We start from the raw sequence: 25,857 nt of genomic DNA on the forward strand, positions 1-25,857 counted from the left end.
GCGTTATTAAACATCTTTATTATGGAGCATGTGCTGAATAAGCAGTTATAAAAGACACAGTGTTTAACAAACTCTCACATTCAGAATTTCTCAGCAACAGTATACATAGGGTTTTTCCCCCTTAAACTGGGCTGCAAAATTAAAAATATGCACACACAAGTCCCCCAAACAGACTAACCTGATGTAAAGTGCGGTAATTCACCTACCTCAAATTTGCCTATTAGCGAAGGACACCAAGTATTAAGCATTAGTCTAAAATGGTGCTGGAACAGAGTATCTTTTGATTGAACATCCAGCAGGAATTATTGGTATTCAGTAAAGTAGGTTTTACAACAATGACTTGACAAAGCCTTGACACAAAAAGTACTTCTACCTGCTGTCAATCACTCACTCTCTTGACAGTTCAAGTGCACATCCTTTCAGGGAGAACTTCAATCAACATTAGCACTCAAAATACAGTGCACAATGTCACTGCTTCAGAAATTGAAGTGAAAATAAATGTGTGAAGTGGCAAGCAAAGGTAGAACAGATTTTATATTGACAGAACCAAACAAATACACGGTAGTATGAAAACAGCAGCAAGTACAACATCACTTTGGGGTTCTCAAGATACACTTTTCCGTTGGGAAAAAACAGTAGCCCTTCACACAAACAGAAAACACAACAAAGAGAGATTTCCCCTTCTTGTTGACACTGTCTCATACTGGCAATGAGGATGAATTTTGTGATGAAGTCAGAGATCTCTCCTGTTTCTTGGAACTCCCCATCCCTCTCGCTGCTCCATCCTGCCCCGAGAACGAGTGCTTCTCCTCCCCAAGCCCTGGCCAATGCTTGCTTCCTCGGAGGATTTCCTTTCACTGCCTTGTTTTAGTTCCAGCATTCTGTCTTTCAGCCTCAAAGTACATAAGCCTGAACCTCCTCTCCCCACTCCTATTCGGACTCACATCAGAAAAATACAGTCACACTTGCTATTATCTGATAATGTTTGACTGTCTCACCAGATGAAATTCTCCTCTGGTTCCTGCCAAATCATGAGAAAGTCGGACTGGAAGGGGACCGTACAGCAAAGAAGTACTGTTTGCACCCACTAAGGTGTGCGCTGCAGGTTATCTGTTCAGTATTTATAGCAGTATTGCAAGGCAATGAGTGAGCAAGGAGCAGCCACAGAGCCCTGTCCTTTTGGCTATGGAAAGACAGGGTTGTCGAGAAAGAGATGTCTCAGGTAGCTCAGTCCCAGCCTGCGGAGATCAAAGGCAGCAACAAAATGACCGTGAATATGACTCAGTATTTAACGGAGTGAGTGGAGCACAGGGGCAACGTGCTCCCTTGGCTTTGTGCTGCAGAGCAGACACAGATCTTGTTCTAGACCAGCTGGAATTGCCTGACTTTTGTTGCTGTGAGCAGGACAAGAGCTTTTAAGGGCTGGCAGCCCAGTGCTTTTTATGGGCTTAAATTCATACAATAAGAAAGCAAGCAAGGAAATCATCGAATCAGAGAGGGGGAAAATGCTCAGACGCTGCTAAATGTCTAAATATGCCGGCATCATTTTCCTCTGGAAATGGTTTCACTTTAAAACTTCTACAAGTATAACAAAAGGGTATTCTAATTAACAGATGTGCAGGTCACACATATTGTTAAGCAGCTTCAATAGACTAATGCATTGTACATCTCTCAGGAGAATAAAAGACAAATGACTCTGTGTACATGGCGCAAGGAAGGTAGAAAGAAAATATACAGATAAAAAAAGAGAAAATCTAGTGCTTCTTCCAGACTACCAAAGCTCCAGATTTTGCCCACAGAATCTAGGCAAATTCTAGCTTTTGTTTCACCTTCTCCTTCTCGTTAGTACGTGAACAGAAATCCTTTAAGCTTTGGGTACAGTTCACAAGCTGTTCAGCGCTGGGATTGTGGCGTCCACGTACAACGCTTGGCAGAAAGGTGTCCCAACCCACAAAATGTGCTGCTAGGCTCTCCCAAAATGTCAGACATCAAGATGCAGGGCAGCCATTTGTGGAAACTTAAAGGAGCCACTGCTGCCGCCACTGATAAATTATAGAGAAAACAAAGGCTTTCATTGCCTCCTTCCAACAAGCTTCCTCTGCCAGTTGAGCAGAAAAATCAGCACCAGAGCACAGGAACCCGCCAGTGCCGGTTCAGCTTCAGCGCACACCTTCTGTTACTGAGAAGCAAGGGAAAGGGGCGAGCTCCTTCTCTGAAGGCACCTGCTCCTTCCTTCACCTCTCTCCTGACCCCCTTTACTGCACTGGGCATGGTACAGATTGCTAAAGAAGCAAATATAATAACTATAAAAAAATTAAGTATCAGCTCACCATCCATGTCAGGGAGTCATGTTCGCTAACTAACAGATTTGGAAAGAGGTCAGCCTGTAGGTGAGCGAAAAAAAAAATATCAAGACATAAAAGATGGGGCTGAAGCACCACAGTTAGGGATAAGTGAGAAATGGGAGGAGGACATCCGCACTGTGCCAAGGCAGGTTGGCTGGGGAGGACAGGGGAAGAGGGGAGACAAAAGCAAGTAGCGTGCTAGAGAGATAAGAGTAGGTTAGTGTGGATGTATTAAGTATACAAAAAGAAGCGAGATGAGGAATAGGAGAGGGGAGAAGCATCTGAATAAACGCTTGCAGGCCCATCCCAGTATTACACAATACACATGCTATTTAACGTCAGGAATATGAGGATATCATAAGCGACTTATCATTCATTACTCCATAGGGAAGAAGAGATGAAACGTTTTTACTCTGAACTAGAGGTGAAAAGCATTCAAATTCCATAAGAAACTGCTAGGCTATATAATGAGCAGATTTGAAGCTACTTAGAGGAAACAGCATCAGAGAAGGATGTTCATCACCCTGGGCAGGCCACACAAATTAAGAGAAAGTAGAGCTGTGAATTACAATGAACAGAGACTAAATAGCTGCCTGTGTTGGATTAAAGGATTTAAATTGTCAGCTTGATGTATAATGAATGTGAAAACCCAGCACTTAATTAAATGGCACATGATAGAATAACTTTGTTATGCTTTAAACTGCTTAAGTTATCAAAGTATTCCTTATATTTAGCAATTGTTTAGCAGTCTCTCTCTCCCCGGGGAGATCCGCTGAGACATTGGTCAATTACCCTGTGTTCAGCCTCGGCAAAATATGGAGCAATTTTTTTTCTCTTTTTGTTCCCCAGTCTCAGTTTTCAATCTCAGCTAGTGAATTTCTAGCAACACAAAGTCATTGAATGCTGCTGAGACATGACCACGGGTTACCAGGTGCTCGAAGGAGCCCACTGTCAACACTCTGCTACCAAACCAAACAGACCTTTTGGACTGATGGTTCTTCCTAGACCACAAACCAATTCCATGCTCACCCCTAAAGTGACTGTTAGGGCTTCCAACCAGCACTGGTCATGTGCGAAGGGTTCCAGGAGAGGGGCGAGAAAGCGGCCGGTCCCCAGGTAGGCTTTGTCAGCCAATGTAAAAACTTCAGCCTTCTACTTATTTGCCTTAAGGAGTACATCTACCACAGGGAAAGACAGAAAACATGTTCTACCATTGCTTTTTGATAACAGGGACTGACTTAGTTTTTCAGCCTGAGAAGCAGACCTAACTGAGTTACTTGCTTGGTGCAGAATGAGGTCAGTTAGACTGGAAATAACACGGAAGAATCAGCAGAAGGGGCAGATCAGGGATCACCGTAAGGGCTAGGACAGGGCTTCTGAACTGCTTTTTAAAGAGACCAGATAGCACAGAAGGACTTAAGGCGTACGTAAAGGACATTAAGAAGACTGCTCCATCCTAGAAGGGTTACTGTGAAGAAACATGGCCACCTAGTTCTCCAGCAAATTCATGTCTTTTGCTTATCCCATTAAATTTATCAAGTCCTTTTACATTTCTCAAGCCTCTGGCAACTCACTCTGTGGTGACTCAAATAGATGAATTCCTTAAATTCCCGTTTGGCCTGGCAACAGGAAACCTTTCCAACAGTACAGCAGGCATAGATTATGAAGCCAACTAAGACCCTGAACCCTGGCACAAGCAGACCCCCCATGCTTTCCCAAACTAGTGTCCCCATGCATGCACAGGGTGCTTAGGAGAGTGCTAGCTGGGAAGGACCCTCCCTTGTACACAGACATGAGGACAAGGACTCTGGCGATGACTCGGTGTCCCAAGGGGGCACCTGCACACTTAAATCAGAGGTGTGTTACATGCACAATCAAATAGTGAAAGACAAAAACAAAAAGGTACTTACAGCTACTGCTATTCTTCCCAGGACATGTTCTGGAATTTTTCTATAAACATCCAAAGAACCCCCTGCAGGGACAAACAAAACGTACTTAGGTAATACAAAATGAAACAGTGCCCTAGATTTGAAGTCACAAGGGTTTTCTAGGCCTTGGTTATTAATAAAAACACCATCAATGATATAACAATAACTGTGTCAGAAATAAATGACCTTAAAAATCTACCAACCTCTCAATAAACACACGAAACAGTACTCAGCTCTCTTTTCACCCATGTTACTTATTTTTATTTGCAGCATTAATACTAGGATTCTTTTCTGAAAACTCCCCAGTCACAGGATGAAATATTGAAATTGGAGAACTCAGAACCACTAGGCTCGGCCTCACTTCCCAGAGGCTAACAAAGTCATCAGAAAACGACAGTGGATTTCAAAGTCAGAAGCACCCGAACCCTGTTCCCAAAACCTTGTGCTAGCATTACGTGATACGTAATGGAACGTAGGTGCTTAAAGTCAGCTTTCTCCTGAAGCTCAAACCAGAGAAATCTTGCCTGAGCCTTGCAGGCTGTGTCCACCCTGACGTCTGGAAAGGAAGGAGGAGGAGGAGCTCTTGGGCAAGTGGGCAGTTTTTGTCAGTAAGCTCCAGTATGGGACACAACTTACTATCTGGCATGACCCAGTCTGGCCAGCATCGTACATAAACAGATAAAGCAAGCAGCCTAAGTTCCCCCAGAGGTCTTACAGACACCCCCAAAGGACTGGGAAGGACTGTTTCCCATCTCTTCCACACAGAAGATATAAAATTCAATTCAGTGTTAAAAATACCCCTGTGGTAAAATACAAAAGCTTGGGCAAGAAAACAAATTTAAAATTGAAATTTAAGAAAACCTAGAGTACAACAGCAAAAAAAAAAACCAACAACAACAAAAAAACCCACACCACGGACAAACAAATTACAGGTAGAGACTATTACACTTAGCTCGTGAGGGTGAATAACCCACCTTAATCTTATTCACGGCTAGGGGTTCTCAGAAGCGCTTAGCACTGAACTAACTCTGCTCTCAGCGTAGTGTATGGGTTTTACTGATGACACCATTGGGAAGAGAGTTAGGAGGCCAATACTCAGCAATTCAGAAAACCACACCTTGTACTTTGCTTATGGTTCAGTTTTTAAAAGTAAAACCCATTCATTCTGAAATGCTGCAATTTAAAGAAGTCCAAGGTTCTTACTGCAGTCTGTGCCCTCAGTTATGCAGTACTTTCTATTCCAATTAATTTCTTTTTTCACTTTCTTCATTGTCTCCACTGTCAGAAATACAGTATGTGTTTGTCTTCACTAATGTTGCTCTGATTACAGGTCATTATAATTACTGCTCATTCATTAAGTTTCATCTTTCAATTTATATTGTCCATGTTGCCTGTGTATTACAAGGAACCTGAGTTTTAAAAGTAAATGTAAGTACTACTTAATAGAAATAAGAGGAAGTAGCATCACAGATATCAAATGGTCATTCTAAAAGCCAAACAGAAGGCCATCATACAGTCAAGTGGTTCCTGTTAATGCTTTAACTTAAATTTTGTACAAAAAAAAAGACCTCCTTTCCTACAGCAAGCTGCTAAGTCTTGTTATTACAGATGTCACAGAATCACAGAGCAGTCGGGGCTGGAAGGGGTCCCTGGAGGTCGTCTGGTCCAACCCCCTGCTCAAGCAGGGGGCAGCTGGAGCAGGTTGCCCAGACTAGGTTTATCTCCAAGCATGGAGCCTCCACAACCTCTCTGGGCAACCTGTTCCAAGGTTCAACCACCGTCATGGTGAAGAAGTGTTTATTACGTTCAAATGGAATTTCCCATGTTTCAGTTTGTGTCCACTGCCTCTTGTCCAGAATGTCACTACATACAGTCATACAATATGTCATTACAGATACTGCAGTTTGAAAAAAAAGTATCAGTTCGCAAATAATTGGGAAATGACCTGCCATTTTTCTAAGGAAAAAAAAATTTAGTGGATAAACATTGTGGACAAAATCTCCAAACGCAAATATAAAAGGTTAGCTCCCAAATCTGTATGTAGGGACCTAGATACAGTCTGATAACCTGCACCTCTCACTGCTTTTAAGGGGAATTTAGTGGGTGCTCAGCACTTCCAAGGAAAAGAGGCAACAACATAAGTAAAAGGCAACAGTGCATTTCACCATGTTTATTTACAACAACATCTTTATTATAGATATAAAAGGGCAAAGAATAGAAAGCCTCATTTCACATCTCTACTGATCTTTAAGACCAACAGGCAGGTGGAAGGGTAATCCAGGTCAGCTCAACCTCTGTGCTTTGGTATTTGCAAACTTGGAGTTATTTGGCTTTTTTCTGCTTGCAGGTGCCAGAGAAGAACCACTATGGTACTACATGTGCACGTTTTCCCTCTGCATACCCCTAAGTCACAAGTACCTCAAAAGAGGCAGACTGAAAGTGCCAAGTTTAAGCCACAGATATCCATCTGTGCCTAGGTATTTTATAATAGAAACACCTGGATTTTATAACATCAGTAGAATTCACTGGTACAGGACACATCTGGACAAACAGGATCAAGAGGTATTTCTGAAAGACTGGATTCAGAAACTACTACAAACTGCTCCATAAAGTCAAAAGGCTAAAAATCTGTCAACATTAACATTTCCTAATCCTGAAAATGAACAGGTTTTTTTTTTTTTTTAAATCTTCACCTGCCTCCTTGCCCATTAAAATTAAAGGTCTGAAAAAAAAAAAAAAATTGGCAAGGTCCCTTTATTTGCATTTTGTTCTTCCTTTAAATGATTGTTGTAGCTTTCTGCCAGAAGGAGTGCACAACATGAGGCAGACCAGAGGTCATCTCCAGTATAATTTCAAGTAATTTCTGCATGGTCAGTAAACACCACTGTTATGCAGCATCATGAGAGATGCATGCCTTAAAGGCTTAAATTTTTTTCTAACAAGAACTCAGAACCGCAAGCATTTATGTCCATCATTTTTAAAAGTCTCTGAATCAGTAGGAGTGTGCACACTTTAGGCAGATGCATGTTTTGGCATGAGCAGCTGCTTTCTTACTACATGCGAGTACTGCTTAACATACATTTGCAAGTCTGAGTGCATTGCAAGAAGAGAACACAGAAATGGTTAACATTCACACAGCACGAGAGCACCAAAGAATTTAACTTGTAGGCTTTGTTGAATAAATAAAACACTTTTTCATCAAGCTTGGGAAATATGGGAAACCCGAGTGAATACTCAATGCTTGGAAATTGGGCACAATAATCACTGGAACAGAGACAGTAAGTACAAAAAGAGAGAAACATAGTAACAATAATAATAATAGACCATTTGAACAAGGAGAAAACAAAACGTGCCCAAAAAACCTAAAAGGTTTTATTTATGGCCCCAGTAGAAACAAAGAAGCTACTCAACAATGCTTAATGGCACACATTCGGTTTAGGTTTTTTTTCCTGCCAGTGCGCCTTCCCTGTAAGGAAAATTACTTGCAAGATCCTTACATCTTTACTTCCAGCTTAACTGAACCTTTGTGAAAAGAAATGGATAAGCGAGAAAATGCTGGCTCGTAGGAAAATTCAGAAGAGAGCAATGGAGTATTGCTTGTTAATGACAACACAAAGTTAGAACTTGAATGCTGCAAAGTGTGTTCTTGTGCACTAGACACACAGGGACTGCATCTGCTGTGAGAGCAACACTCTCAGACTTGGTACACAGAGGGCAGCAACGATTATAAATCGCTTTAATAAGTATACTTTTCCTGTTTGAAGTGCCTTTTGTCCAAGAATCTCACACAGCACAAAATTTCAAAGCAAAGTACTAATAAATCTCCATAACGACAGTAGCATCAGATTGTGAGGAAGGGAACACTATTGGTCTGAAGGATTCACACTGGGAGAAACAAGAGTACACTCAAAAAGAAACCGAGTGCAGCACAGCTAAACAGCTGTGTTGGAAAATAATTCCTTATCTTGCAATTAAGAACCGATTTTCACTGAAAACACACAGGACTTTGGGTTAATAGATTTCTTTAAAAGAAAATCTGTTTTGGCTATCGAAACATTAAAAGTGAGGAACAGCTGTTTTGTCAGTGAGGACAGATTGTATGGAAGACTCAAATATCAAACCACAAATTAAGCTAGCATTTATTTCTGTTCTATTTACATTTTCAATAAAAGTAAGTGAAATTACATTCAGGAAAATACACTGTACCACAAAGGATATACACAACCCCAACACTAGCCTGTTTTTAAAAGACTACTTGCAAAATTACTAATATTTTACCTTATACTTCAAAGCCATATTATTGCATTCTGCTCCACACAGGAAATGCACATCTTTACATGATTTTCCCATATACATTTGCAGCAATTAAAAGCACACTAGATACACAACTCACCATCCATGAACTCTGTACACAATGAAATTCTGTTTTCTACAAAAAAAGCACCATAAAATCCTATGATATATGATGAGTCACACTGAAAAAAGAAAGGAAAAGAAGAAAGCCATTTTAAAGTTTTCTGCATAAGCAGAAAAATTATAAGCAAGCATAATTAAAATAAGAAAAAAAACAAATACCTTATAAAGAATTTCTAACTCCGACATAATCTGTTTCTGGAGTTCCAGTGTTATATCTAAGGGTATGACCTAAAATATAAACATCGGGCATATGGTCAGCTCTGATAAAAAAGGTAAGTGAACAACTCAAAATAAAAACACAAAACCCATATATTAATTATCCTTATGTGAGAAAAAGAATGGGAGGAGTAGGTGGAAGGGATATTTTAAACAGAGCCATGGGCAAAGGAAGGAAACGGAAACAAAAGGAGACAGTTACTTTAAAAAGTCAGTAACAATTAAACTCAGTTATACAACCAATTTTGTCCATAAAAAGTTATCTTATATAGTAGAGCTATAAAATATGCTAAAACACAGCCTTAATTAGCACTGCCTAAAACAACAATTTATACAATGTTTTCCTTTCCTTCCACTCAAAATTCATCTCAGCTTTGCGTGGGATGGCATGGACTAGCCCTGCGTCAGGGGAAGCTGTCGTATAAGGTTTGTGTTTCATCATTTGACCAAGACACGAGCTAGAACTTGAACACAAGCCTAACACAAGGTGTAAAAAGCAGGCACGGCAGGTGTGCAGGCCTATGAACTCACAGGCGCTGCCTACACATGCAAAGCGCGGATCACCCGCAGCACCTGCATGGGACAGTCTCCTCTGCGCTCATCTGCCTCGCACCAAACCCTTTTGCAACAAGGAAGTCTGGCAAAAAAAAAGGTGAAAACATGCGACCTTGGTGGTCCTTGCTGAGTGTAGTCATATTAACTTTACAGTGCTGAACAAGTACTGTAGTACTGAAAGTATATCCGAATTTCTTGATGCTGTCCTAAAGTGTCAGGAGCCATCTGCTTCCATCACTCTTCAGGTTTCAATTTCTTTAATATTTACCCCTATTTTTACATACTTTCCTAACTTATTGTATATTTATATGAAACACAGAAAACTTTTAGATATACAGATAAAATACAGATGGTAACAAGTGGTACAGATGGTTAGGTAAGCATCACCTAAGCATTCCTCAAAATTACTACAAACAACCTGGCTTGGAGCACTCTGCAGATCTAAGTGGCCATTCACTGTCATGATTATCCGCTGCTTCCTTCATCCATTCCCGTCATTCTTAATCATTAATTCTTGAGCGAGCCTGCTAACCACAACAGAAGTACCAAGTACTGCCGTGAAGGTGGGGTGCAGTGCCACAGTTCCAAGTTTGCAGGATACTCAGGACAGACTCTCTTAGTAAGGACTCCAGTTCTGATAGGAACGAACCTCACAAAGATGCAAGCTTATTGCAGAGCACTAAAGTGGCAAAATATGAATCCCCCCACATACCGTAACTTGTTATGTCTGATGACTTTTTAAAAGTCCTTTCATTAATATTTAAATTCAAGTGAAAACTAATTTTTTTTAGAAACAACCACAAAACTTTTGTTTATCTTCTCTGCAACACCACTGGTGCACTCACAAGCAGCCAGAGAACAGTCTGTTCTTGGGAGCTATGAGCAGGCTCAAGGCTGAAAGGGGATTTTTAAGATGTCCTTTGCCATGATTATTTGAAGACTTCTACACTTTTCTTAAGCACTACTGTAGTATCTTAGTAATTGACTGTAAACAAAAATGACTCTCAGTGCATTTTCCCAGGCTAAGTCTTCTACCATTCAATACTTTACAGTTAAATACTTTAAGCTAAAGGAAAACAAAACATAGCAGATATGCAGAATTAACAGAACACATATTATAGGCTGCATATATTGCTGACGAAACAAAATATAGAAAGACCATTTCCAAACATACATTTTACAGTATCAAAATCCGTCTAAAAGGAAAAACAATAACCTATTTCTATCAAGAGTTTGCTTTAGGGTTATTTATAAAAGCTGTCACTAAACTAAATTGTAACTGTAATACAGGCCTGCCAAGAAACGTTTAACACACTTGTCTAGATCAATAATCATTTGCCAACAATATTCACTTACATTTTTCCAGCATGAAAAACTTAAAAATAATTTGCTGGAATACTATCAGTTTTACCCATTAAAATATTAGCAGGACTTAATCTTGTCAAATTAAATTTCATTTCACCAGATTCTGTTCACAGTGAGAAATTTCCCTGCCTCATTCGCTGTCAAGGCTTCACCGACCTAAACAATGACTAGTTAGCATGATCAGCGTCAAATCCATCACTGACACCCAATCAACCAAGACCTGGCATGAAGAAAGGTCTCTAGCTGATTTGCATTAACTATAATTACATACAGACCCCGCATTCTAACAGTGAGGATAACCTGGAAAAGTAGGACCACCCTCCTTCTGCCTGTGCCCTACCTTACAATATCCGGAACCTTCATAAATGTAACCTTTCTCTTAGGTTTCCGAAAGAGAAGTGCCAGTTTTGCTGTAACAGTATGGTAAGCATACATCACCATAAATTAAATTAGGAGAAACCACTGGCTCAGTTGCTCTGCCTAACTACTCTAAAGAAGTGTTTTATTCCACCTGAACTGGTGGGGCTTGTGTGACTTGCCAAATAAGTGAGACACTCCTTTAATGTAAAGGTTAGAGAACCTTATGTCACTTACAGCACTGAAATGGAGGCAGGAGGGAGGCGGGGAGGAGAAACCTATACAGCTCTGCCTCAATCTACCTGTAATCTCCATGCTCAGTCCTTTTGCATAAAGTTTCCAAGAATATTAAGAAAAAGAGCTTTGCATGCAGGAAGTACCTTCTAAGCATATGTGAGCTAACACTGTAAACACTGGATGGAACAGTGTTTAAAAAAAAAAAAAAAAAAAAAAGGAGATTCCTCAAACCTATTGCTACCAGGAAAGAAGCAATGAATAAGAATTTGGCTGCAGCCTCCACAACTGTAACACAGGTAAGCAAATCAGATTTAATGTCAGATGATAAACTTTCTGAAAACGACATCTTTAGAAAGAACTGTATAGCAAGGAAAGGAACAATGGAGATTTTCTCATAGAATTACTGAGTGCAGACAAGTGAAGCTGAATTCATCAAGCATAAAATAACTTGCTGTGAATTCACACAGCACTGATCGACACATGCAGGAGCAAAATTTGTTAACAAGTTTGTATTGGAAGCTATGAACAAAAGTCTGATGAACAGAACAGCTCTGCGAGCTGCCAGCGTTAAGCAGCCCGCAGCTCGCTATGCTTGCTGACGGTTACCCGTGCTTTAGGGTTGGATGTGGTTGAACAGTGATGCACCAGAGCCCAGGTAAATGGTAACCCAGGACTGGCCGGGGCAGAGAGGACTGGCAGCAAAGCTCAGAGCCTCAAGTGCCTATACTTATTTCAAAATTAGTTGAAATGGTGCCCCCCCACCCCCCGATAGAGCTAGAGATGGGTATTAGAAAATGAGGTCACCACCAGAGCTGACCCAGCCAACATCAGTTTGTAGCTTGTGGTAGAGTCAGAACCAACCCATACCTTCTAATGGCCAGTCTTTGATCCCAAGCTACAACAAGTCTTTCCTTCACAAGAGAAGGATGAAGTATCGCAGTAAAGTCAGCTGAACCTACATCTCAAGTTCCTGCCTGAAATAAAGCAATCTTGAAAATGCTTAGCATGTTTACAACATAAGGGAAATCAAAATACCTAACATTTCAAGGCAAAAGGGTTAATTTTTAAAAGAGGAATACCTGAACATATTTCTTCTGCTCTCCACTACACCTCCAGGACAAATAAGGATGAGTTGTCAAGTTAAATACAAGCAGTCAAGTGACTGAATTATAATTTACTCTGTGCTCAATTTAAATTAGTGTGAGGCTATTAAAATATACAGTATAAATACGGCAATTCATCACAAGCTGTCATGGATGACTTCATCTATTTGCTGGAGTGGCACATGTTCCACTAAAGGGAACGAGAGCAAAATCACAGGTCAAATTAAGCTGCTATTCTGTTTTAATTCACTTATTTAATCTGTGGCGACATAATTGTCTTTTACAGTATGTACAACTCAAAAGGAAATTTGGGAGTATTATAGTCAGTATACAAATGATTAATCAAATGGTCCATTTAAATGCTAGTTTAAGAGCAGGAGAAACTAAAAGCAGTTGAAGAATGGCAATCAGCCAGTGTACACTCAAAAAGCTACAATTCTGCATTTGGATTTTTCCCTCCAATTAGAAAAAGGTTACATTAGAAAATCAATTAAATCCTCTGCATGTTATCTTGCTGTAAAGTTTGTATAAAATATGTAATGACATAGCCAGCTTTGGTCTATAATATAGGTATCAGCATTGGCTTACTTTCCTGTACAATATATGCAAGATTAATTACCAGCTGTAAGCACTTTAATCAACAGGTTTTCAGAATGTTATCTTGTCCTATCAAATCAGTATGTCATTAAAAAAAAATCAACCCCCCCCAAAACCCAGAAGGCCACTCTTTCACAGATCCTTTATTCCAACGATGTCCCTATTAGCGTGCTAATCCTCTGTTAAAGTAATTGATCCTTGTGATGATCTTGTCAAGTCGCAGGTACTAGTATCCTCTTTTGATAGCTGGGTCTGCCGAGTCAGAGATGTGGGCAGTAATTTTCTTAATAGAGCAAGCCAGCACCATCGCTCTCATAGCAGGTTTCCTGACCTCCAGCTTGTGAGCATCTTATTTTAAACATATGACAATAACACACATTTTGGCACAATATTACATCTGAAAGCACACTGAAAACATATAATTGACAGTGACAGGACCACCACGAATAGCATCTCGGCAGAGACTCCAGTCTCCCAGATCTTCAGGATGCTGAGTACCCATGAGCACGAGCCAAACCCACGCACTCCAGGGGAGGCAAGGTGAAACTGCTGGGGAAAGGGCTTTTTGCCACAGGGAGGTGAGTTCAATTAACCTTGCGAGGGGTGAATTCATCTCCTCTCCTGCCCGTATGATTTTTCTCTTACTTGCTCCACCTCCTCTGCAGATAGCTTGCGAGGGCACCCAGAGCCGAACAGCAGCAACGTGTCGGGAAGGTGCAGGCTGAGGAGCAAGGAGGCAACGGCAACTCCAAACTGGGACACAAGGAGATGCTCTCTGTCGAGCTTGGAAAAGACCATTTGACAAAGCAACCTAGCAGGTACCAGGAAAAGCAGCACCCCTGCTCAACCCCAGCGTTTAGGGGAAGAACATTTTCAGTTCAACATTAAAAGTTATAATAAAAAATATTTTTGTATATCAGACTTTCTGTACCTTGTTATGCTTACTACAACTTAGAGAATTCCTGTCTAATTCTAAGTGCTTGTCCCAGGTTTTGGGAATGATGGATACCACTTGAAAAGACTTTCTCAAGTAATATTTGTATTCCATATAATTAGAAGTTATTTGGAGGCTTTTTAAATTTCAATTTCTATATTTTTCACATTTAGAGGATCAGTCTTACCATATAATCTTATGACTAGAAATTTCATTTTATACCAGTGAATTCCACACTGACAATTTGTTGCAATTTTGCTTGCAACAACTCAGCCCCCTATTTCTCCTTCTCTTGCCGTTCTCTCCCATCCCCCAAATTTTTTGGGTAGAACTCCCTTAAGCCAGAATAAAATGGTTAGATAAAGATGGGGAAAAAAGAGAAGTGTAGTAAAAGCTTATTTTATACATTTCTAAGGAATTATTTTATAAATTATATTTCAAAAGTACTTTAAGATCCCAAACTACTAAGTGCTACGAGTATTACAATTCATTTATTTTCCTGAAGCCTCTACTGTTTTAAGTTTTTTAAAAAAATTGTTTGATTTCCACAGAGAAGTAAAGGACACATTTTGGTATTTTTTCCTATAGCTTAATCGCGTTCATAATTTAATTCTACATACAGGTATGGCATAGTGTATTCAGAGTTTTGTCGCTAGTTTACCACACAGATTTAACTGAGCGTCAGAGAAGACTGTTACTTTTCTGACCACGCAGTCACACCTCAGCATACACCTTCATCCACAATTGCAAAGAACGCTAACAAGGAAAAAAATCTCAGTCGGATAAAAACAATCAGGAAAGGAAATAACACTAAAATACATGAATAAACCTGTTAAAACAGCAAAACCTCCTAGGGGAACAGAATACTACCCCGAAGAAATTCGGGAAATTCTCCTTATTTAAAAATGAGGCCACAGGCTACGTGAGAACGCGCCCTTGGGGACGCTTTGGCGTTGGCCGAGGCCGCCATCCCGCCACCTTTCCACCCACCGGGGCGGCGCTGGCTGCAGGGGTGAAGCGGCATCGCGGCCGGCCCCGGGAGCCGAGGGGAAGACGTGCCGGGACCCGCACGCGGTGCTAGAATAACTCTGCGGCCCCCCGCGGGCGGAGGCTGCATTCTGGGAACTCGGGGGTCATTTGGACTTTCTGGATTTATGTATTATTGTTTTTCTGCATAAACAACGTGGACTTTAACGCAATAAAACAGATTGTTAGATCTAAGAATCATAAAAAGGAGGGGAAGGAAACCAAGGTCGAGACAGAATGGAGAGAAAAAAAAAGAGAGAAAATTACTGTAATATCTTACCTTTACTGCTAGAATTTTTCCACTAGGGACATGATATGCTCTGCATGAGGGAAAAAATTAAATAACTTGAGATCACATAAAATTACCTCTATACATATGTGTAGCACGTATATACTAATTTCACAGAAAAATGACTTAGAGCTAATACATTATACTGTAAACCAATTTTTACATAGCACTTCTAAAGAAATACTTTGTGACTAAAACAATTGACCAAAAGAATATACTCATAATGGAACTTTCTAGCAGATTTTTTACATCTGCATGTTTTATAGAAAAATTCACTCATTAAAGAATTTTATACAGCATAATAGCAATCTTACACATATGAATTTACCCACTTTCAAAATTTCTTTCAGTGCAATGAAGTTATGATAGAAACCTTATTCATAGTCTTATAAAATAAGCTCTCTTGCACAAGCTTGCTAATCCTAAGGGTATTTTCAGTGGTAAGACAATGAGATGCACAACTGTACCAATTAAAGTGAAGTAAAGCAGGTGATGACTGATTCTTTATCATCATCTAAGGACCTGCAGAAAGTGCGAGAGAAATGAGCAATCTGCACTGGTATTTAAGAGTACCACGTGTGTATATAAGGTTAGAATGCACGACTGTTAATGCGCACGTGTACTCAAAATGAACTTCCACAGTAATTCAAGAGTAGTTTGTCTTAATTTCTGTTGAAGAATGTTCATAATTGGCTTTTTAACAATGAATTGTATATTCTTAAACATAAGCTTCTAGGAAAATAAAAAGGCGTGAGAAAAAAATCCTACTAAAAATTCAATGTAATTTTGCATAAAAACAAAACCATTAAAGGTTTTCCTCTTCACTAGTTTTATTGTCTCATACTGATTTATGACGCTACACACATAAATGTCATATACGTGGCACTAACTTTAAAGATTTATAATATTTTAGCAGTATATACCTCTAGCAATTATTACTGAAGAGAAAAACCTTTAATAGCTTTGTTCTTATCCAAAATCGTATGTAGTACAGAGCAGGACTGTTGTTTACTCTTATATATAACCCTGAGTGCTTATATAATTTTCATTAAAATCTTGGGAGTTCCAAATCTTTACCTTAATTTAATAATTTATGGATAAGCATTTATGGAAGTGAGTGGCACTAGCTTTTAGAAACAAACACGGTTTAAGAAAAAAAAAAAAGTATACCCTCCCCCCCCAAAAAAAATCACTGTTATTTTGATGTCAATCTAATGTGCAAAAAGCAGAATCATCAGATGAAGCTATAAGTGACAGACTGGTAGCTGAATGCAGAATCAATGAATCAAAAGGAGCAATAGTTACTCTGCTGTAACTATGGATGAATCAACAGTGGCAAAACATTATGGACTTAAGATCAGCAGAAATGATAAGAAAATGAACAGGTTGAGATAGCATGCTTAACGTCTGTTAGCTTAATATGTACTGTGCTGGACAGTTTGGCAACTTAATTAGCTTGTCAAGAAAGCTGATCTTTTTTCCATAAGAGAGATCTCCTGTTTCCAAGTGAATTAAAAGGGAAGACTTGATTATTTAATTATGATGCACGCTAATTCATCCGTGGAAGTTTGGGTTAAATTTCCAGCAGAGGGCAGATACCTGGTTTGGTTTACAGAGCATTGACAGTACCAATTTAACATTTAATTATCACTGAGAATTGGATCACAAAGGAGATACCATGCCCATGGGTACAGTGTGTCCACTGGCTTTGCAAACGGCATGCTACCCGGGAGAAGAGGAATTTGTTTACTCCAGGCTGATAGGGCATCTCAGTTGTCCTGACTTTCCTCAACACAATAACTGTAAAGTGATTAATGAAGTTTGAATAGGAGCTTTGGTTACACCAAAAGACAACCGTACACCTCTGTACTGTTTTAATTAACAGCTAACACTTCAAATTAGTCTGTAGTTGCTACAGTAATTACCTGTTCCAATGAGTGTGTAGGGAAAACGTTTTTGTTAGATATTATGTAGAACTGTAAGTTGGAATTGATCATTCTGGTTACAGTCAGCACAGCTAAAGCCTGAAGATTTAGTACCTTCATGTAGCTTCAGAAGGATAAACTAAAAAATCCCACAAAATAATGTGCACAGTATGAAGAAATACGTATTTTTAGTGCATCCATCAGTAAGCCTACGGATGACTATGAGGAGATCAAACTAATATTCATACTCTACAAATAACACAGAGGCTCATCTCAAGGGTCAGCTCTTAAGAGATTTCAGTGTCACCCCCAAAAGTAAGTAAACAAACTCCTCAATCTAGAACCAGATCATTAGACCATGCAAAGCAGCAAAAGCAACGGTTCCTCCACAATGCTGTGCATCGCGGTAAGCGCACACTTTAAAATCGTCCAGGATGGCAGGCAAATGATATTGCCTAACAAACACAGTTCCAACAGGAACCTTCCTTGCTAGGAACACATTTGAGCAGTGCCTAACAGTCAAGATAAGTGGATGTCAAAGACAAGGGAACACAGTTGCTGAATAGCTGCTGAACAACTTAAAAGACAAAAATAAAGAACAGAAATTAAATGCATTGAATAATTTGCACTCTACACCTAAGATGTGCACATTTAGACCGGTTTTTCAGTTGGCTTCCAGACTTGGGATAAAATTCTGCCACGCACATCCCCTTGACTCCCGATGCATTAGCAGAGGTAGGCAAATTTGTCCCATAATCTGTACAGCTGCATACTCAAGTTCAGCAGGCTGTCCACCACGGCATCCAGCATAGCGTGCTACTAAAGATTAGCTGACTTGGGAATGAGGTTTTCTGCATCACAAGACCCCAGAGAAGCTTCACAGGCTCCCTGGAAACCTCCACCATGGGCCAGTCAAAATGCAACTGTTCCAGCTTGATTCTGCTTTCACTCACTTCCAACTCCAGCTCACGTTTTTCTAGGTCAGGAACTCCGCATGGAGGCACTAACATCATAACAAAATGACTCCCGTGTTCCTATTTCCACTAACCCCCTTTTCAGTAAAGGATAGCACAATGCAGAATATTCACCAAAAACTCTGTTTTGATTTTTGCAAGAATTCATACCTTGCAGAAACCAGCTTTGGAAGAACAAGTTCATTTTTCTGCTCTTTTTAGGTTTTTTTGTTTGTTTGTTTGCTTTTGGTCAGGCTGTTTTTTTTCTCTCTGTAAAAGATCTGCTGCAAAAGCTGTAACTTGGAGGATTAGGAATAGGAAGCTATGAATCATTTATTGTTAAAGAAAAATTGAACAGACAGTATTTCATCACAGATAGCCAACTTCTGCAACAAGAAGTCTGAAAAGCCGTTTTGAACACTTGATGCCAGTGCCAACTATTTAAAAAAAAGTTATTATCTAAATGTTGTTGCAATTTGCCACTTAAAGGAAGCCCACTGTGATGGGCATTTTCCCCTTCCCTCTCTATCTCTTAGTTAAATTATGAATATATGTGACAAATGCCATGGCACAGAATGTACTTTTTAACTCTCTGGAGAGGAAGCTCCTAACAGGTACTGAGACAAATTAAGAATACATCCTTAAAAGGAGCCTGAAGCAAATCCCACCCAGGTTAGCTGGAGAATTTGATCTACTACAAACTTGAGGGTTTATTATTTTAAGCTAATGAAAATATTAACTAATGAAAATATTATGAGAACAGCAACAACATAATAACAACAACATTCTCCAGTAATAAAAAACCATGTAATATACATTTAAAAATAAGTAGTATTTATTAAAATCGTAAAAAAACCAAACACAGACAATTTATTCAGTGTCTAATATCTGCCTTTAAAGATAATTCTCATAATTCTCAAGATCCTGCACCCAACTAATTATCACCAGATAAGCATATATTTCACAGACTTTTTTTTTCTTTTTTTAAAAGGTGATGTTTGTTGTTGTAGCCCTAACATATTTTAGGCTGAAGATAATGATTAAGATTATGAAGAAAATGCAAAGTTGAGGCATCCATTTTGGGGTACTAGTCTTACAAGCTGATGCATTCTTTTCCATCTCAGTTTCTGCCTGAATGAAAACAGTTGCTGCCTGTCCGTAAGAAAACTGGGCAGTACAAAAAGGTGCAGATACCTTAAGTTCATCTGCGGTGACATCTTCATAGGGGGACAGTAAAGGAAAATAGAGTTGAAAACTGCATCTAAGTCTTAATAGACTTAGAATAATTCATATTAATTTTCTCCAGAAACTGAAAGCTTTTCACGGAAACAAACTGTTCCTTCTTGATGCCGAGAAGTACATTTTGTGTCCAGTGCAGATATGGGGGGAAAAAAAACAAATCTGCCCTATGTCAAATAAGCAATTTAATATTGCCAGATGAGAAGAAAGGCGAACAACATGGCAGGAAGGCATAAATGCAGGTGCACTCCTAATAAATATTAGTAGTACCTGATGCAGGGATTGAGTTAAGAGATCGGTGTTTAATTAAACCAAATGAACAACCTAAACAAATAACTCAAAAATCTTTTTCTAGGTTTCAAAAAAGAAGGAAAAAAAAATTTTGGGGGGGAGGGAGGGGGGGGCAGAGAAAGTAGCAACTTTCAGACCACCCCAGAGAAAAAGCTTTCCAGCGATAAAGGCAGGGTGCCAGAAAGCTGTGGGGAGAGGGTAAAAACGGAGCAGGGGAGCCGGAGGCCAGCGAGGGCGCAGCCGAGGCTGGGGGGGAGCCGTCCCCCTCGCCCCGGCTCCCGGCTCGGGAGGCTGCCGAGGCTTCAACGCGAGCCCCACGCCCGACAGCCGGACGGCAGAAACTGCTGACGTTTCCTTTTCTGGACGTTCTTCTAGCAAAAAGGTAAGGTATGCGATTCAGAGAGGTTTGCTTACAGCCGCAGCACTTTGTGTAAGTAAAGCAAAGGCCGACTTCGACAACCACGTATTTTGAAACATCCCCATTGGGAAAGAAATTTAAATCTCTCTGCTCACATTCCCATTAGAGTTCATTATTCTGAGCCCTCTACATCCATTACAATGAGCAGCTTCTAAGCAAGACTGGCACAGTTGTGTCAAATATTTTATTAACCTTGACTGTTAACCATATCCCTAGACACGTAAAGCCCGGAGGGACCCATGCAAGCCAAGTCCTTTAGCATAACTTTGTCTCCTCTACTCTGAAAATCAAGAGTTTCCCTCAGGGAACACTGCAAAGGCAGCTTGCCCAGCTCGGTGGCAAACACCGGGTTATTTTGGGGAACAGGAAAGGCGGCATGAGCACGCGTGCACTGTACCTGAACAGAGCCCTCCAGCCAAGCCGGAGAGAGTTTCTGATGGACTGCGGAGTATGGCATGCATCCCTCGTGCTCCAGAAAATACCTGTCAATGTAATGGGAAGCTAGAACGGGGCTTGGGGGAACTGCCAACTCCTCAGCATCTCTCCTTCCCCCTTCCCCACTCGCCCAGTATGCGCAAAGTGTTTTTACAGGAAAGCACATTAAAAAAAAAAAGAAAAAGAAAAAAGAATGCATCTAAATCAGGTGGTATCTGTTGCAAAAAAAGAAAAAGGAAAAAGATAGCAGCTGAATTTCCTATTGTTTTGTTCTTCCTAAGGTCTACAGCGAAGAAAGCCAGAGGAGAAATGCTGGATGGCTTGGCTCAATCCTGTTTATAAAATAAATCATAGCTCATCCTAATTTTTATGCTAAAAATTTCATACAGTGAATATAGACACTAAGTTTCTATAGTAGTCATATACTGTACTTCAAAAGTTAAAAAAAAAAAAAAAAAGACCAAAGAGAGCATTCACAAGCTTCTTAATGATAATAATGTAGATGTCAAACAAATTTTCCCCCTCTTTTAACTTGCTAAGCCTAACTATTTTATATTCTTCCTGTGAGAAATTTTACCAGAAAGCACAGCGGGGAGCTGCGTTACTTGCCGCGATTGTGGCATGACTTCTTTTAGGACAAGCAAAGAACTTTAAGTTCAGGTTTCAACATGCAGGCACTAGAGAGAAGCTGCAACTTTCAGTTCATTCTCATTTATAACTCTAAAGCATTTGCCCACATATTAGTGGTTTAAGGACGATCACATCAGAAGCGCAGATTGAGTAGGCAAAGATCCTTGAGCTTTTTCAAACAGCTTTTCCTAAAATATATAACACCTTCGACTACAAATAGACAGAGTTTAATACTCTCCGAAAAATTCAAAACAAACATTTTCTCTTCCTAGAAGCAATGATTCATCAGGATTAGTTTATCACGTTACAAACACGTTCACTAATGCTGTTACAAAAAAAAGCATTGAAGAAGCCTGCGACAGCCTACCACGTAGAAGATCCTGCTTCCCGTCTGTTCACTCTGGCCACCAGAATATATTTTTCTATTTTTCCCAATAGCCATGGAAACAATTTCTAATCAATAAGATATTCCTTGGCAAGACCAAATGATTCAAGGGAAAGCCATGACCTGTCTGCTATGCCAATGAGTCAGTCCCTTCCCTTCCTAGAAATATGACTAACATCAGCAAATATGACAAAATGATATACTGACAGTGCTGTTACATTAGCGATGTGACTGCTGAGGAGCAGGGAAGCGATGCTCCCCTCCAGTCAAGGTACCACACGAACATATGGCCAACGCCACAAATGTGCTTCTACTGCAGCTCTGTTGGCTCACACAAAGTCTTGTGTCATTCTGCTTTTAGGAGACGTGTTGCTTCCTTAGAACCACTGGAAAGTTGGTTGCAAGGGCCGTCTGCCCGTCAAATAACCCAGCTTCCCACGTGAAGCAGGACTGTAACACTGGGTGAGCCCAGCACGGTTCGGGCTAGCTGCGCTGAAGGATGGAGAAGCCCCTGCCTGTCTTGTGAGCTGTTTCAGTGCTGCACCATCTTCCTCGCGAAAAAGTTTTTCCTAACTTCCAATCTGAACTTCCCAGGTCCTGAGGCCACTGCCTATCATCTGCCTCTACTGAGAAGAGTTTGGCTTTGTCAGGATTTTTCACAGATGATAGGCAACAGTCTCATAATCAAACCAGCTGGCTCCTTCAGCACCTGCAGGTGAATACCATCCACAGATGTGAATATATGCAGTTTCACTAAGTAGTCTCTAACCCACCGTTTCTCCAGTGTTGGCTGTCCTCTCCTTCCCAAACTGGGCTGGCACTGCTGGGGTCTGGGAGCAGACTTTGCATGGGAAGACCAAGTCAAAAAAGTTATGAGGTCATTAGCCTAGTGATGGGATTATACAGAAAAGGCTATCTCGCCCATTTATGAAGAAGCCCATATTTTCTCTGAACTTTTTTGCTACTAGCATATTTGCAGAATCACAACATACTTCTCAGGTGCCTCATTCTTTAAAAATACTTTTCAAATTCTATTAATTTCTAGATTTTGCACGTGAACATCCCCAAAACGAGGAGAACATACAAGTCAAGAGGTAATAAAAATCCAATAAGTATTACGGTACCTCAATTAACCTACTTCCTTAATACAAGATGACAGAAGATCATAACGATTCTACCACAGTTTTGAGTAAATTTTTCCTGAAATCTTCCTACTGACTGATGCAAAACCTCAGGATTCTGAAGAGTTCAAATGACAAAACTTCTCCTCAATAAAACTGCCACAGGTTTTCTAACTTTTGGTTAGACTGTGGTTCCACTGTGCCAAAAACAATTTTTCTGGAGGAAAAAAGTGTTCCCCCACAAATTTAAGTTGAACTTAAGCGAGTCTTGGAATTGCTAAGTTTCCTCTTCCGAATTAATGAGATGAATTCTGCCCTCAGATACATGTGACTGCCAATGTCATCACAGTCATTCACTCCTGAGATTAGACCATAAACCCACTCTCTTTTCATTATCCTTCAGCTCATATATCCTCAAAGTAAATATTACAGCTTTTTTCTCCTAGATACATCCTCTCTCTCTTCCTACTTTCACACCTTGGTATTTGTTCATTAAACACATCTGTTAAAAATGTCAAAGTATAATTCTGTTCAACAAGAACTGCAGATATTGTTCAGTTTACCCATATCTATATCAGCTCACCCACAGTACGGCACTGATGAGTTGCAGAGGAAGCCCTCTGGACATTCCCTCAGCAGGAGGTTGCTCTGATGACACACACAAGAACAGGCATGCAAAAGGTCTTTGGGAATGAGGCAAAGTATAACACAACTCAATATACACATAGAAGCCCTAGGTTTCTTATCTGAGTTTAAAAACTAATACAAAAAGTGACTGTGATAGCAAGCAGCACCTTCAGATGTAGGGGCACTGAATAAAGTCAGACAAACGGAGCATTTTCCTGCCCTATGAGAAATAACCTAGAGCAAAATGACTATGTCATCACATTGCACAAGATGAATAAAATTCGCTAAGTGTTATGCATTGCAGAATGACATGCCAGTCACCAGCTGCAAACTATATACAGCAAATCACCCACAGATTTGGTTTACTTCCCCCCCCCCCCCCTTTCTTCATAGTACTACCAGTGTCTGTCATGCTCCTGGTCAGACTCTGGCATTCTGATCAGAGTTGTCATGTACTCAAATGGCCATCTAAAGAAACAGATTCAAATTGTTTCTAGGAAATAAACACTTTGACAGTTGTTGCCTTCTGCAATAGAGAAACACATTAGCCTGACTCTCTGGCTGTTAAACCAGGAAATCCAAAGTGCACAGCAGTTGTGAAAAGGAGTTTTTATGGGGACTGTGCTAGTTCAAACAGCAATCTACGCCAACCTCCCTTCTATCTAAAATCCCATTACAGATGCTTGAATACTGATTGTAAAATGATTTGTTGTTAAGCTAGAAAACAAACAAAAATACTTGTATCTAAATTTTAAATTTTTCAGAAGAGTAAAACTGGCACTAGAAGCCACATAAAGAAAATGTACAATAGTAAAATGTCTCACTTAACCCATCTCTGTTGGAAAGGGGAGGCCTTGGCATCCAAGACTAAACATAACAGAATAGATCCCTCATCTCTTCTGTTCTGTAATCTACCACTATTTCCATCTGTTACCACTTATATTAATCTTCCTTCTCCACTGCAGCCCATTGCAATTTGGTCCCCGTTCCTTAGGGTGACCTGTACAGAAGGAAGGACTAATCACAGAGAGCACTTAGCCTTCAGTTGGACACGGTGCTTGATGAGGTTGCGCTTCCACCATCAGCAACGCTCGGCCACTCACTAGCACTGAACCAAACCAGATCAGATGCAGACACAGTAACGTATTGCTGCTGCTAGCTTTAAACTAGACGAAAGAGGACAGAAGATAGCAGAGCAGTCATAAGCTTAGACTGACATGGACAGACATTATCTGACGCAGCATAAAGCCTGCCAGTACAAAGTTAACCCATCAATATTTTTGGAAGAAATTCAAATCAGACTGAGCTGAAAAGCATGCGACAGCTATATAGAGCTATTTAGATCTTCACATCTCTCCATAAGGAGACCTAAAGCTGCACTTTCTGCATTATCAAACCACTTGTTCAAGAGAGATGTGTTCAAGACACTCTCGCAGCATGACAACTATCAAAAGAAACATGGAGCTGTTCAGTAATTCCTAGACCAGTACCGGAAAAGAGAACTGTGCTGAGAAGCAGAAGTTTTCTAGGTATTCGAATACTTAAAACTGGTGTTTTTTCTAATCATGGCTCAGTTTCAAGTAGAAAGTTTGCATTAAAGTTTTAGTTCAGATTGGACACAGCAAACATTTGCAAGAAATCACTGTACTCCTGTTCTGCCCATGAACAGGCCCTCTAGGAACCTGAGCAAGCGAACATGGAATGAAGTATCCAAAGAGCCACCACAACTCACAGCACTGAATAAACAAATGCTCAAAAGAAAAAAACTCCCCCAAGCACTGTATAAAGCCCTACCCAAAGAAGGCTCACAGCTACAGGTGCCTCTCTCTCCCAGGAGTAGGCGAGAGCAGAAACATCATGACGTTAGTTATTCTGCTCAATCACTACTGGATCGCACGTAGATACCATGGTGATGAGCAACACATCAGAAATGATACAGACTAGAACCGGGTCTTTGCATTATTCCTTGCCATCATCATTAAAACAGTTGTAGTGATGTACATAAAAATAGCTACACATCAGAATGGGATATGGTTGGCTAATCATTATATTCCACGGTAACTAGTGAATATTTGAGCAGTTACTTTCTAGCATTTTGACTGAACATTTCCCAAAGAATCTGGGATGAATGGAAATGGGAAAGAAAAAACAACAAAAAACAAAAAACTATCAACCTTGCCTTCGTCGTTCCAGTCACTGTTCTTTACAGAGACATCAAGCTGATATTAAGGAGAGAATTTAAAACACAACATTGATAAGTTCTCCCAGTATAATGGCAAAAAGGGATTTCTACATTAATACATGTTCTTCTGTCCCTTATCAATTCACATTCACTTCTATAAGCAAAACCATTATTTAAAGTAGTATTCTATACTACGGAACAATGTCTATAAGCTTGGCATAACTTGGCTATTGCAAATCCCATCAATTCTCTGTTACACAGACTTATTTGTAACAAAAAAATT

The 25,857-nt window shown here is 40.1% G+C and overlaps 1 protein-coding gene across 2 annotated transcripts in view; it reads right to left on the reverse strand.

The window, feature by feature from the left end:
- MAP2K5 (mitogen-activated protein kinase kinase 5) overlaps positions 1 to 25,857 on the reverse strand; it is a 145,898-nt gene that overhangs the window by 81,060 nt on the left and 38,981 nt on the right. For both annotated transcript variants that reach the window (XM_067305489.1, XM_067305488.1), the window contains exons 9-12: positions 15,360 to 15,399; positions 8,849 to 8,917; positions 8,667 to 8,748; positions 4,256 to 4,317 (exon numbers count right to left, since the gene is read on the reverse strand). In XM_067305489.1, the coding sequence (XP_067161590.1) occupies positions 4,256 to 4,317; positions 8,667 to 8,748; positions 8,849 to 8,917; positions 15,360 to 15,399 (253 nt within the window). The remainder of the gene's footprint in view (positions 1 to 4,255; positions 4,318 to 8,666; positions 8,749 to 8,848; positions 8,918 to 15,359; positions 15,400 to 25,857) is intronic.

The sequence above is a fragment of the Apteryx mantelli genome, chromosome 15, assembly GCF_036417845.1.
Source record: "Apteryx mantelli isolate bAptMan1 chromosome 15, bAptMan1.hap1, whole genome shotgun sequence".
Taxonomy (NCBI): domain Eukaryota; kingdom Metazoa; phylum Chordata; class Aves; order Apterygiformes; family Apterygidae; genus Apteryx; species Apteryx mantelli.